At 42.7% G+C, this 14,533-nt stretch overlaps 1 protein-coding gene across 1 annotated transcript in view; it reads right to left on the bottom strand.

Annotated features, from left to right (window-relative positions):
- LOC106570400 (CUB and sushi domain-containing protein 3-like) overlaps window positions 1–14,533 on the bottom strand; it is a 725,317-nt gene that overhangs the window by 109,864 nt on the left and 600,920 nt on the right. The window contains 5 exon segments of the mRNA XM_014142665.2: window positions 1,181–1,354; window positions 4,977–5,171; window positions 5,862–6,047; window positions 8,316–8,504; window positions 13,918–14,064. Of these exon segments, the coding sequence (XP_013998140.1) occupies window positions 1,181–1,354; window positions 4,977–5,171; window positions 5,862–6,047; window positions 8,316–8,504; window positions 13,918–14,064 (891 nt within the window).

Genomic DNA, 14,533 nt, shown 5'->3' with positions numbered 1-14,533 from the left:
TGAAATACCAGTGTGCCATCATAGCAGCAAGATTTGTGACCTGTTGTCACAAGATAAGGGCAACCAGTGAAGAACAAACACCATTGTAAATACAACACATAATTTTTTTAATATATTTTCCCTTTTGTACTTGAACTATTAAACAGTAAACATTACACTCACAGAAGTTCCAAAAGAATAAAGACATTTCAAATGTCTGTCTGTCTGTCTGTCTGTCTGTCTGTCTGTCTGTCTGTCTGTCTGTCTGTCTGTCTGTCTGTCTGTCTGTCTGTCTGTCTGTCTGTCTGTACCCTCTCCAGAACATGACTATTCAGTACAGTACAAGACTTCTCTCAACAACAAAAACATTTCAATTTAAGGGCGTTATTGGCATGGAAACATATGTTAACATTGCCAAAGCAAGTGAAGTAGATAATAAACAAAAGTGAAATAAACAATAAAAATAAACAGTAAACATTACACTCACAGAAGTTCCAAAAGAATAAAGACATTTCAAATGTCATTATGTCTATATACAGTGTTGTAACGATGTGCTATTTTTATTGTTTATTTCACTTTTGTTTATTATCTACTTCACTTGCTTTGGCAATGTTAACATATGTTTCCATGCCAATAATGCCCTTAAATTGAAATGTTTTTGTTGTTGAGAGAAGTCTTGTACTGTACTGAATAGTCATGTTCTGGAGAGGGTACAGACAGACAGACAGACAGACAGACAGACAGACAGACAGACAGACAGACAGACAGACAGACAGACAGACAGACAGACAGACAGACAGACAGACAGACAGACAGACAGACAGACAGACAGACAGACAGACAGGGTACAGGACAGAGATTTTCATTTAAACACACAGGTTGCAGAAATACAGTGTTTTCCGTACACAGACGTGTTTTAGAGAAAATAAAGAAGCCCAAAATAGACACTTCTCCCTGCTTCCACAGACTTGGCACCAGCACACAGAGAAGTTAGACAGTCAAGCTATTTACCACAATAAACATATGTTCATTAGAGGGAGAAGACCAAAATAACTCCACACCAACAGAAACATTCTTAGGGCAAAAGATAGCCTACATTTCACAGGCAACACAGCGTCTGAAGAATGTTGTCTTGGTTGTTTCACACAAACACATACACATACAGACAACAGAAATGTCGGGAATGAATTGGTCGTTTTACCCAAGCAGCGGGTCTCCTGTCCGCTCCACAGTCCAGAGGAGAGGCATTCTCTCACAGTCGAGCCCACCAGCATGAACCCTGCGTCACACATGAAGATGGCGGTCGCCCCAAAGGTCATCTGCGTACCAATCTTCTTCCCATTGGGCGGGCCAGGGAGGTCCCCGCAGGAAATTACTGTGGCACAGACAATAACAAAGGCATCATCAGCTAGCTGACAGACCAATGGCATTAACCTGTTTGGGATAGGGGGCAGTATTTTCACGGCTGGATAAAAAACGTACCCGATTTAATCTGGTTACTACTCTTGCCCAGAAACCAGAATATGCATATAATTAGTAGATTTGGATAGAAAACACTCTAAAGTTTCTAATACTGTTTGAATGGTGTCTGTGAGTATAACAGAACTCATATGGCAGGCCAAAACCTGAGAAGATTCCATACAGGAAGTGCCCTGTCTGACAATTTGTTCTCCTTCTAGGGCATCTCTATCAAAAATACAGCATCTCTGCTGTAACGTGACATTTTCTAAGGCTTCCATTGGCTCTCAGAAGGCGCCAGAAAGCGGAATGACGTCTCTGCAGTCTCAGGGCGAAAAACAGCAGGAGTTTTTGTGAGTGGTCAGGCAGGGAACAATGACAATGGGGTGCGCGTGCACGAGACGACTCCATGTTTTTCTTTCAGTCGATGAATGAATATAACGTCCCCCCGTTGGAATATTATCACTATTTTATGAGAAAAATAGCATAAAAATGGATTTTAAACAGCGTTTGACATGCTTCGAAGTACGGTAATGGAATATTTTGAATTTTTTTGTCACGAAATGCGCCCGCTCGTCACCCTTCGGATACTGACATGAACGCACAAACAAAACGGAGCTATTTGGATATAACTATGGATTATTTCGAACCAAAACAACATTTGTTGTTGAAGTAGAAGTCCTGGGAGTGCATTCTGACGAAGAACAGCAAAGGTAATCCAATTTTTCTTATAGTAAATCTGAGTTTGGTGAGGGCCAAACTTGGTGGGTGTCAAATTAGCTAGCCATGATGGCCTGGCTATGTACTCAGAATATTGCAAAATGTGCTTTCACCGAAAAGCTATTTTAAAATCTGACACCGCGATTGCAAAAAGGAGTTCTGTATCTATAATTCTTAAAATAATTGTTATGTTTTTTGTCAACGTTTATCGTGAGTAATTTAGTAAATTCACTGGAAGTTTGCGATGGGTATGCTAGTTCTGAACATCACATGCTAATGTAAAAAGCTGGTTTTTGATATAAATATGAACTTGATTGAACAAAACACGCATGTATTGTATAACATAATGTCCTAGGAGTGTCATCTAATGAAGATCATCAAAGGTTAGTGCTGCATTTAGCTGTGGTTTTGGTTTTTGTGACATATATGCTTGCTTTGAAAATGGCTGTGTGATTTCTTTTTGGCAGGGTACTCTCCTGACATAATCTAATGTTTTGCTTTCGCTGTAAAGCCTTTTTGAAATCGGACAATGTGGTTAGATAAAAGGAGAGTCTTGTCTTTAAAATGGTGTAAAATTGTCATATGTTTGAGAAATTGAAGTTATAGCATTTTTTAGGTATTTGTATTTCGCGCCACGCTATACCATTGGATATTGGTGAGGCGTTCCACTAGCGGAACGTCTGTCCCTAACAGGTTTTAACAAACACCTGGGAGATATCTACCAGCTGACAGACCAATGTCATTAACAAACACCTGAACGATATCAGCTAGCTGACAGACCAATGGCATTAATAAACACCTGGGAGATATCAGCCAGCTGACAGACCAATGGTATTAACAAACACCTGAGAGATATTGTAGGAGAATTTCCAGTGCTTTGGTGATTTTCCAGTATCTATACTGTTTTCCCAGAAGAAGTGAAACAGAATAAAAATGGAGTTAACTTCTCTAGGGCCAGTGGGACGATTTCGTCCCACCTACGTAACAGCCAGTGGAATCCCGTGGCGAGTTATTCAAATACCTTAGAAATGCTATTACTTCAATTTCTCAAACATATGACTATTTTACACCATTTTAAAGACAAGACTCTCGTTAATCTAACCACACTGTCCGATTTCAAAAAGGCTTTACAACGAAAGCAAAACATTAGATTATGTCAGCAGAGTACCCAGCCAGAAATAATCCGACACCCATTTTTAAAGCTAGCATATAATGTCACATAAACCCAAACCACAGCTAAATGTAGCACTAACCTTTGATGATCTTCATCAGATGACAATCTTAGGACATTATGTTATACAATACATGCAATTTTTGTTCAATCAAGTTCATATTTATATCAAAAACCAGCTTTTTACATTAGCATGTGACGTTCAGAACTAGCATACCCCCCGCAAACCTCCGGGGAATTTACTAAATTACTCACGATAAACGTTCACAAAAAACATAACAATTATTTTAAGAATTATAGATACAGAACTCCTCTATGCACTCGCTATGTCCGATTTTAAAATAGCTTTTCGGTGAAAGCACATTTTGCAATATTCTAAGTAGATAGCCCGGCATCACAGGGCTAGCTATTTAGACACCCACCAAGTTTAGCCCTCACCAAAGTCAGATTTACTATAAGAAAAAGTTCAGTTGGTCCATGGGCCTGCTCGGCTTTGCTACTTTTGTGATAAAGTCTATTTGAATTCACAAGCTCCGAAGGGGAGTATATATTATTTTGTTTTTGGGATCCTCAAGATGGGAGGAAATGAGGGGAGAGAGGAGGAGTGGAGAGGAAGGGAGGAGTGGAGAGAAGAGGAGGAGGGGAAGGTAAAGGGAGGTTAGAGGTGTTTGTTTTTTTGAAACCAGAAGAATCAATGTGGTCTATTCATTGTTCCCACCAACATCCACAATCCAGTCATACCTGATACTCCCACATCCACACTCTAGGCGTACCTGCTACTCCTACATACACACTCTAGGCATACCTGCTACTCCTACATCCACACTCCAGGCATACCTGCTACTCCTACATCCACACTCCAGGCATACCTGCTACTCCTACATCCACACTCCAGGCATACCTGCTACTCCTACAACCACACTCCAGGCATACCTGCTACTCCTACATCCACACTCCAGGCATACCTGCTACTCCTACATCCACACTCCAGGCATACCTGCTACTCCTACAACCACACTCCAGGCATACCTGCTACTCCTACATCCACACTCCAGGCATACCTGCTACTCCTACATCCACACTCCAGGCATACCTGCTACTCCTACAACCACACGCTAGGCATACCTGCTACTCCTACATCCACACTCCAGGCATACCTGCTACTCCTACATCCACACTCCAGGCATACATGCTAGTCCTACAACTACACTCCAGGCATACCTGCTACTCCTACATTCACACTCCAGGCATACTTGCTACTCCTACATCCACACTCCAGGCATACCTGCTGCTCATACATCCACACTCCAGGCATACCTGCTACTCCTACAACCACACTCCAGGCAAACCTGTTACTCCTACATACACATTCCAGGCATACCTGCTACTCATACATCCACACTCCAGGCATACCTGCTACTCCTACAACCACACTCCAGGCAAACCTGCTACTCCTACATCCACACTCCAGGCATACCTGCTACTCATGAAAAATGGCTGTCAAAATGATAATCATTGCATAAACATGTAATACGGCTAAGGCACACTGTAACAGCCTAAACAGAACCTAAACACAATATGCTTCTGACATAGAGATGGTGTAAAAAGTCCCAGATTGGAAAAAAGGAAATGGCCGCCCTATACTCACTCTGGCAGTGAGGCCTTTCGTTCCTCCAACTCCACACGCCATTGGCCGTACACTGGATGTGGGCTGGGCCTAGGCGGTAGTAGCCCGGGTCACAGCTGAAGATAATCTTGGTCCTGTACTCATAGTGGGAACCGTTCACGATCCTCCACCTCCCGTGCTCCAGAGAGAAGGAGCCGATGCTTGGACAAACCACCACTGTTACACACACACACACACACACACACACACACACACACACACACACACACACACACACACACACACACACACACACACACACACACACACACACACACACACACACACACACCCGCACACACAAGAATAGTTAACACATAAATACAACCAAAAACATTTGAGTATTTTAGCAGACTTAAAGTCAGAAGATATTAAGATATTTCAGCTGAAAAAAATCTGTTCTCACACAGCACTATATTATTGAGGTGAAGAGGATGGAACATTAAAAGGTTTTCTTCTCTCTGTAATCTGTTGACCTCTATTTGCGCTGTTTTGTGAGGCAGCCAGGCATGTTTAACAGGCATTTTAATGGGCAATAACAAAATACTGACTACTCCATTCATAAATAAGTGAGGGATTGCCTTCGAGGGGGGGAACTGATTTTAAAAGGGATGTAATTGCCCTCCTGAGGAGCCGTGAGGGGAAAGCGCACACACACACACACACACACACACACACACACACACACACACACACACACACACACACACACACACACACACACACACACACACACACACTCTCTCTCTCTCTTCCCCTGCTTCACCTGTCTCCGCTGCTGGACTAGCCTCCTAGCCTAACGGTATCTGCCTGGGCATCGGGCACGCACACCCTCGTACATGCTCCCACACTAGCCTCCTATCCCACCTGAACAACGGGGGATCTTGTTGTGGTTGCTCCAGGTGCCATCCGGCTGGCAGACGGCGCTGGTCAGCTCTTTGGAGGACAGGCGGTAGCCGTCATTGCAGAAGTAGGTCACGCGCGTGCCCACCGAGTAGTCCACCGTCAGCACTCCTCCGTTCACCGGCGCCTTGGGCACCCCACAGGACACCGCTGCCGGGGGGGAGACCAGGGGAGAAGGAGGGGAGAGGAAGAGAGGAGAGTCAGCGCTTATAAAACCCAGGGGGTGAGACGCAGGGTTATCATGTTACGCAATCAAATCAGTCTCACACACAGAGATACACTACATACTCACTACATAATCAGTGTAATACACAGACCTACACACTCATAGTGCCCACACACACTACACACTCAGATCAGTCTCACACACAGAGATACACTCCAACTCACACATACAGAGCACTCAAATAACACACTCAATCTCACATACACACCTACCAACAGTACACAACAACAAAGAGATAAACACACACCGTTTCAACACACACAAAGATCTGCTGATGACAAGACAGACATTAACACTTTTCATACCTATTGACCTTTCACACTATTCACTCAAAGACCCACTGACTGTACCACGAATGACAGACAGACAGACAGACAGACAGACAGACAGACAGACAGACAGACAGACAGACAGACAGACAGACAGACAGACAGACAGACAGACAGACAGACAGACAGACAGACAGACAGACAGACAGACAGACAGACAGACAGACAGACAGACAGACAGACAGACAAGGTAGAACAACTAAAATAATAATTCCACCTCTTCACACAAGTCCCCGTCAAGCAGAGGTGGAATTGTGTGTGCAGGAGTTATTTTAGTTTTTCTACAGTGTTGATTTTTGGGCAGTGACTGCCAGCACCAAATCAAGATGGGCTTTGTGGGGTGAGTGTTAACTTTCTTTCAAACACACAAACAAACCAGGACATGTGACTGCATATGTCAGGATTCATTCTGAATGAGGTGGGTGTTTCCTCCTGCTATAACAATAGGTCTATTGTAGTGGGAAAAGCTGGAGAAGTTAAATATCACTATAAAGTATAAGAGTAAGTGAGCACAAAGAGAGGATTATATATATGCTCTGTGTGTGTGTGTGTGTGTGTGTGTGTGTGTGTGTGTGTGTGTGTGTGTGTGTGTGTGTGTGTGTGTGTGTGTGTGTGTGTGTGTGTGTGTGTGTGTGTGTGTGGTGTGTTCTCAGCTCAGGAAAGTGTGAAACTATTCTGGTTCTCGCTGCTATATTTTCTGGCAAGTCTCAATCCTACAGCCCAAAAACAAGAAATCATTTTTAAATCTAAGATTTTAGCATACCTACTAGCTAACAGAATGATTAGACCCATCCTTATATTTCCTCTCTGTTTCTTTCTATCCAATCAGTTTGGAATAAGATGTAGGCTGCATCTCAAATAGTAGCCTATTCCTTGGCCTTTATAGTGCACTATTTTTAAACCAAGGCAATAGGGCTTTGGTCAAAAGTAGTGTGGTATTCCCTATATGGTGCTATTTGGGATGCACTCGAAGGTTACCATCTGTCACGATGCATAATATGCACGCAATGGATAATTGTCTTACATTGCAAAAATCTTACATACAATAGCAATTGCTAAATACAATTGCTAAATTTGGATATACAGTAGATCCACTATCAGACATTTGCACTTCTTGTCAGTGTAAAAACATTGTCATTAAGACCACAGGGTGTCCATATGAGGACATATCAAGATGAAAAAAGTCCTGCTGAGATTTTCCTAATATGAACATCGTAAGACCCTCATTATCTAATTTCCTGGACCAGTGCTCTTAGATGATGGTGAACAATGACTCCCGGTTGTCTCATTTTAGGGTGAAGTACTCTGACACACTTCTGAAGTTTATGTAGTCATATTATGTGTGTCACTGCACGTTAGTGTCACTCCAGCCTGTGGCGCCTGACAGTAAGGTGGCATGCATCAAATCATATTAAATCACTGAGTGGAGCTTTAGAAAGCTGGGCTTTCCTGTTAAAACCCGGCTTGTAACAGGTAAAAAGCTTCTGAAAATAGCTTTTCCAGAATGAGATTTGAGACTGACGTGAGTAAACTCCAGTTGGTGATGATTTTAAAGACATTGATGGAGAAATCTATTGCTATTTTGGCTCTTTTCATGTGTTAAATTTGCTTGACATTTGATATAGAAAAAGCTAAGTCGGGGTAGATAAGTGTTAGTAATTATTATAGAAATTTAAATCCATGTGATACACTAAGTACATACAACAGGATTCCTAGAAAATTGTAATATAGTAACATGTAGAATCTAGGATCAGGTCTCTCCTGTCTATCTAATCTTATTCATTATGATCTTAAAAGGCAAAACTAATCCTAGATCAGCACTCCTAGTCTGAGACGCTTTGTCAATATGGGCCAAGATCTCACCTTGGCAGGCGGGTACGGTAGAGTCCCAGTCAAAGTATCCATAGGGGTTCCTCCTGCACACGGCCGTACTGTTCCCTATGAGGCGGTAGCCCCGGTCACAGGCCCAGCGGACTAGGCTGTTGAGGTGACCACCCGTCTGGCTACTGATGGACCCCTGCAGGGGCGAGTCTGGGGTGCTGCAGTACAGGGCTGGAGGGAGGGAAAGAGAGAGAGAGATAGAGGGAGGGAGGGGGAGAGAGGGAGTGGGGAGAGAGGGAGAGAGGGACAGAGAGAGAGAGCGGGAGGGAGAGAGAGAGGGAGAGAGGGAGGGAGAGAGAGAGGGAGAGAGAGAGGGAGCAGGGGAGGGAGGCAGAAAGAGGGAGACAAACAATAACACACACAAACACACAAACACACACAGGTCAACTCACTAGTACAGTACCCTGGTGGTTATAACCAGAGCTGTATTACTGTAATACCTACAGCTATAAGGCTCTGACTATAACTAGCTACTAACTTCTACTGTTACTCATGAGTAACAACACATATAATCTTCATATTATTTCAACTAAGTGTGGGTGAATGTTTTTACTTGATATATAGCCTACCAGTGAGGCTACATAGGCATTCATTTGTAAATGTTTTATATACTGTAATTTCCCCACACATATGCAGTATATGTACAGTATGTACAATATATATACATACCATTACATCATTATCACTCTTTCTGTCATTAACACGTTTAAACACTTCTCACAGTTCAGTTCAGTGTAGTTATGTAAAAGCATGCTGTGCAGCTTCTTCCTGCGTTGACACTTGGCCCTGAGCCCTGCACGAACAGGAAGATGGGGACGAGGACTGTGTCACACCAAATCAGTGGGCAGGCGTGAGACACACACCACACTCAGCATACACGTACATACAGTAATTACAAAGTCAGCACAACACAGGGTTAATTCTAGGTGTGTTGGTGTCCTATGTCCTGGAAGACTAAATGGAGAGAGTTTCTCCTCGTGAGAAAAAGCCTCCTGACCTCCATTTTACGCTCTATGTTGTTTTTGTTAAAAAAAACATGTTTTATCTTTCTGCTTTACATACTGTTTTGATCTATCCTGGGTACCAGTCCATTTGTGCCATCATGCCACTCCTTGCCTTTGCATGAAAAGGATGGCACAAACAGACTGGTATCCAGGCTAGTACTAACCTAGCAACTAGGAAAGAATGGCTAACTTTAAAAACATTAAGAGTTCACAGGCTAACATGTGATATCTCTTCTCCATTTGATCACCATCTAAATTCACTATAAAGTGCTCTGAATCATTCTGATTTCCTTCAACTGAGCAGTCTGAATAACAAGGCCAAGCATGTACCTCAACTTGTCACTTTCATAACTACAGTAGAAGGGCAAAGTCAACCCACATCCGGGAGTGTCAATTCTAGTTCACACAGCAAGTTCTGACTTTCAGGTATATGCCTTATTCATTCAGAAACATATTTAAACTACAGTTAAAAAGCACTGGTCTGATTGTGTGTGAACAATGGTAAGGGGTAGCACATAAAAAGATAGGTGCAGTGAAATGAGTTGTTTTACAGGGCAGCCATAGTAGTATGTCACTCCTGGAGCAAATTAGGGCTATGTACCTTGCTCATGGGCACAGACTGATTTTTCACCTTGTCGGCTCAGGTATTTGGCCTCACACTCTAACCGCTAGGCTACCTGCCTAGTATGTAGTATGGAAATGTAAACATATTGAATGCAGAGCAGAAAGCAACTCTGTCATATTATCTCACTGAGGAAGATTATAGAAGAGGCAAAGCATGCTGACAGAGAGAGGGAGAGAGGAAGAGAGACAGAGAGAGAGAGAGAGCGAGAGAGAGAGAGGAAAATAGTGAGAGAGAGAGAAAAAGAGGAAGAAAGGAAGGGAGACAGAGAGAAAGAGAAAGAGAAAGAGAAAGAGAAAGGAAGAGAGAGAGAGAGAGAGAAGAAAAGAGGGAGGGAGAAAGAGGAAGAGAGAGAGAGGAAAAGACAGAGAGAGAGAGCGAAGGAGATAAAGAAAGAAATGGGCTCTGAGACAGAGTTATGGAGAGGATGCAGAATAGAAAGACTGAGATTTTGTCAGGAAGGGGGAGAGGAAAAGGGAGAGGAAGAGTGAGAGAGAGAGGAAGAGTGAGAGAGAGGAGAGAGAGAAAGAGAGAGATGCTAAACTCTAGCTTGAGCGTCACAACACTTCAAAGCAGATTTACTACAAATATCTTGCATACTTAAACAAGCGAGGAAGTTATCCCCCAGCAAATCTCTTGACGCACATACTGAGTGCCAAATTACTAGTTCCCTCAGCTGCATGACTCCATGTTATGAGATACCAGCAATCTCTGAGGCAGGGAGTCATTTGCACAATGGCCGTTATTATTTGGAAAAAGTATCAGAAATGTAACTGGGTTATACACAGCAGAACAAACACGACGAGGCAGCTCAAGAACAACATCTTATAATGTGAAAGCAAAAGTAAAGACAGAGTGTTAGGCCAAACAATTTATTGATGCATCGGTCACATCAAAAAGCAATAATGATTGAGATTTTTGGTCTGTTTCTCTGATAAAAATAGAGATTGCGTTTCTGTAGAAAATCAGCGATTAGGTATCTTCCTGAAGAGATGAATATACTTAGATAATGGAAGTGGAGATGAAAAGGGATGTTGCTATGGCTACTCAATCACAAAAACCTCTATAAGAATTATTGGTATGGCCTTGCAGCCACGTCCTTACTCTGGGAATGGTTGGACTTCCCTAGCCTTAGTCTTGTTGTTCCTCACAAGCTACATTCCTAATACTGCAGTCTAGTCCTAATACTGCAGTCTAGTCCTAATACTGCAGTCTAGTCCTAATACTGCAGTCTTGTCCTAACACTGCAGTCTTGTCCTAACACTGCAGTCTTGTCCTATTACCGCAGACTTGTCCTAATACTGCAGTCTAGTCCTATTACCGCAGACTTGTCCTAATACTGCAGTCTAGTCCTATTACCGCAATCTAGTCCTAATACCGCAGTCGAGTCCTAATACTGCAGTCTTAGCCTAATACTGCAGTCTAGTCCGTATACTGCAGTCTAGTCCGTATACTGCAGTCTAGCCCTAATACTGCAGTCTAGTCCTAATACTGCAGTCTAGTTCTAATACTGCAGTCTAGTTCTAATACTGCAGTCTAGTCCTAATACTGCAGCCTAGCCCTAATACTGCAGCCTAGTCCTAATACTGCAGCCTAGCCCTAATACTGCAGTCTAGTCCTAATACTGCGTCTAGTTCTAATACTGCAGTCTAGACCTAATACTGCAGTCTAGCCCTAATACTGCAGTCTAACCCTAATACTGCAGTCTAACCCTAATACTGCAGTCTAACCCTAATACTGCAGTCTAGTCCTAATACTGCAGTCTAGTATTAATACTGTAGTCTTATCCTTATACTGCAGTCTTTCCCTAATACTGCAGTCTTTCCCTAATACTGCAGTCTTTCCCTAATACTGCAGTCTATGTAAAGGTCTGGGTGTAGCTGGTGCGGAGGAGGCAGGCGCTGGACAGCAGCGATGAGTAATAAAAGTAACTTTACTCAAAATTACCAAGTACATGTAGTAATACCAAGTACACACAAAAGGACCGAAATACATAAAACAAACACGCACAAAAACCATGGGGAAAACAGAGGGTTAAATAATGAACATGTATTTGGGGAATTGAAACCAGGTGTGTAAAACAAAGACAAAACAAATGGAAAATGAAAAGTGGATTGGTGATGGCTGGAAGGCTGGTGACGTCGACCGCCGAACGCCGCCCGAACAAGGAGAGGGACCGACTTCGGCGGAAGTCGTGACAGTCTAGCCATAATACTGCAGTCTAGTCCTTATACTGCAGTCTAGTTCTAATACTGCAGTCTAGTTCTAATACTGCAGTCTAGTCCTAATACTGCAGTCTAGTTCTAATACTGCAGTCTAGTTCTAATACTGCCGTCTAGTTCTAATACTGCAGTCTAGTTCTAATACTGCAGTCTAGTCCTAATACTGCAGTCTAGTTCTAATACTGCAGTCTAGTCCTAATACTGCAGTCTAGTCCTAATACTGCAGTCTAGTTCTAATACTGCAGTCTATCCCTAACACTGCAGTCTAGCCCTAATACTGCAGTCTAGCCCTAATACTGCATTCTAGTCCTAATACTGCAGTCTAGTCTTAATACTGCAGTCTTGTCCTTACTCTGCAGTCTTGTCCTAATACTGCAGTCTTGTCTAATTCTGCAGTCTAGTCATAAAACTGAAGTTTAGTCCTAACACGGCAGTCTAGTCCTAATACAGCAATATAGTCCTAATTCTGCAGTCTTGCCTATTACTGATGTCTTGCCTAATGCTGCAGTCTAGTCCTAATGCTGTAGTCTAGTCCCAATACTGCAGTCTTGCCTAATACTGCAGTCTTGTCTAATACTGCAGTCTTGTCCTAATACTGCAGTCTTAGCCTAATACTGCAGTCTAGCCCTAAAACTGCAGTCTAGCCCTAATACTGCAGTCTTAGCCTAATACTGCAGTCTAGCCCTAATACTGCAGTGTAGCCCTAATACCGTAGTCCAGCCCTAATACCGCAGTCTAGTTCTAATACTGCAGTCTAGTCATAATACTGCAGTCTAGTCCTAATACTGCAGTCTAGTTCTAATACTGCAGTCTAGTCATACTACTGCAGTCTAGTCCTAATACTGCAGTCTAGCCCTAATGCTGCAGTCTAGTCCTAATACTGTAGTCTGGTCCTAATACTGCAGTCTAGTCCTAATACTGCAGTCCATTCCTAATACTGCAGTCTAGACCTAATACTGCAGTGTGATCCTAATACTGCAGTCTAGTCCTAATACTGCTTTGTGCTGTCTTACTACTACTCCTTTAGCTTTTCACATGGTGTTATTCCGTCGGCATCACAGTCTGGGGAGACCATAGGTGTCTTGTGCCTTGGGGGTCTTAGTGCAGCGTCTGTTGTCACATTTGGAAAAAGCTGTGTAGTCTGAGACAAAGCTATGTCTTACTCAGGACTATTAGGGACAGACTGGCTGTCAGCTCTGACCAACACTTGACCTGGTCAGGCCCTGTCTGTCCCTGGCCCGCCTGCCTGCTCAGCAAAGTGTGACCCAGCTCTGTGGTTGTTTAGGGTCCCCAGGCCCCGACTGACATCTGCACTGACATCTGTAGTAGCACCAAGACATGAGAGAGCAGCACTAGGCCCATGGTTTTAGCCAGTCAGAGAATGAGTGCATAGCTTAGAGCAAAATCTATTTACTGTGCTGGTAACTGTGCCCTATCTATTTATTGTGCTCTGAACCTCAACAATGGGCTAACCTCCATGACAGTGTATGTAAATGCATCAATACTGTTAATTCTTCAAAACCTCAAGGAAAGACAGACAAATATTGAGTACAACCACAATATTCCACATGCAAGTTTTTAGATTATCTACTTTGTTATAATTCTCCCACTCTCACACATACATGCAAGCAAGCACGTACACAAACACACACTCACTCCGCAATACTCACTCTCAAAAGACATAAACGTGCAAGTGAATAAGAGTGATTTAAATGGATACATACTTTGATACTCACCAACATAGCGGATACGGAAGCCCTTCTTGTTGGTGCCGTGGTCGGAGGACCAGCGCAGTGTGAGCTGGTGTCCGGTCGTAGTGATGTTGTAGGGCGCGGAGACGTCACCGCTGAAGGTGGCCAGAGTCTGACTGTTAGTACTGGGACCTGTAGAGAGAGAGAGAGAGAGAGAGAGAGAGAGAGAGGAAAGAGAGGATGCTAACAATAAGGCAGATTTTTGTGTATTTGTGTTGAAAATCATACATTTACAAGGCTAAGAAAGAATTAACATTAACATCAGTAACATTGTATTAAAGCTGCAATATGTAACTTTTTGGGCGACCCAACTAAATTCACATAAATGTGCGTTATTAATCTGTCATTCTCATTGAAAGCAAGTCTGAGAAGTGGTGGATCTGCTCTATGCAAGCTATTTCTATGCTTCCCGTTCTTAAGTTTAGTTTTGGCTTCTTTGACTTTCAGTTTTGTATACCAGCTTCAAACAGCTGAAAATACAATATGTTTGATTATTTAAAAAAAAATTCACAGCGCTTTAGATAGTATAATGATTCTCTACACTATACTTGCTTGTTTTGTCTCATAAACTGAAATTAGGCGAACTATTCAAAAAATTTTT

The sequence above is a fragment of the Salmo salar genome, chromosome ssa14, assembly GCF_905237065.1.
Source record: "Salmo salar chromosome ssa14, Ssal_v3.1, whole genome shotgun sequence".
Classification (NCBI taxonomy): domain Eukaryota; kingdom Metazoa; phylum Chordata; class Actinopteri; order Salmoniformes; family Salmonidae; genus Salmo; species Salmo salar.
This window is presented reverse-complemented; position numbering and strand designations above follow the sequence as displayed.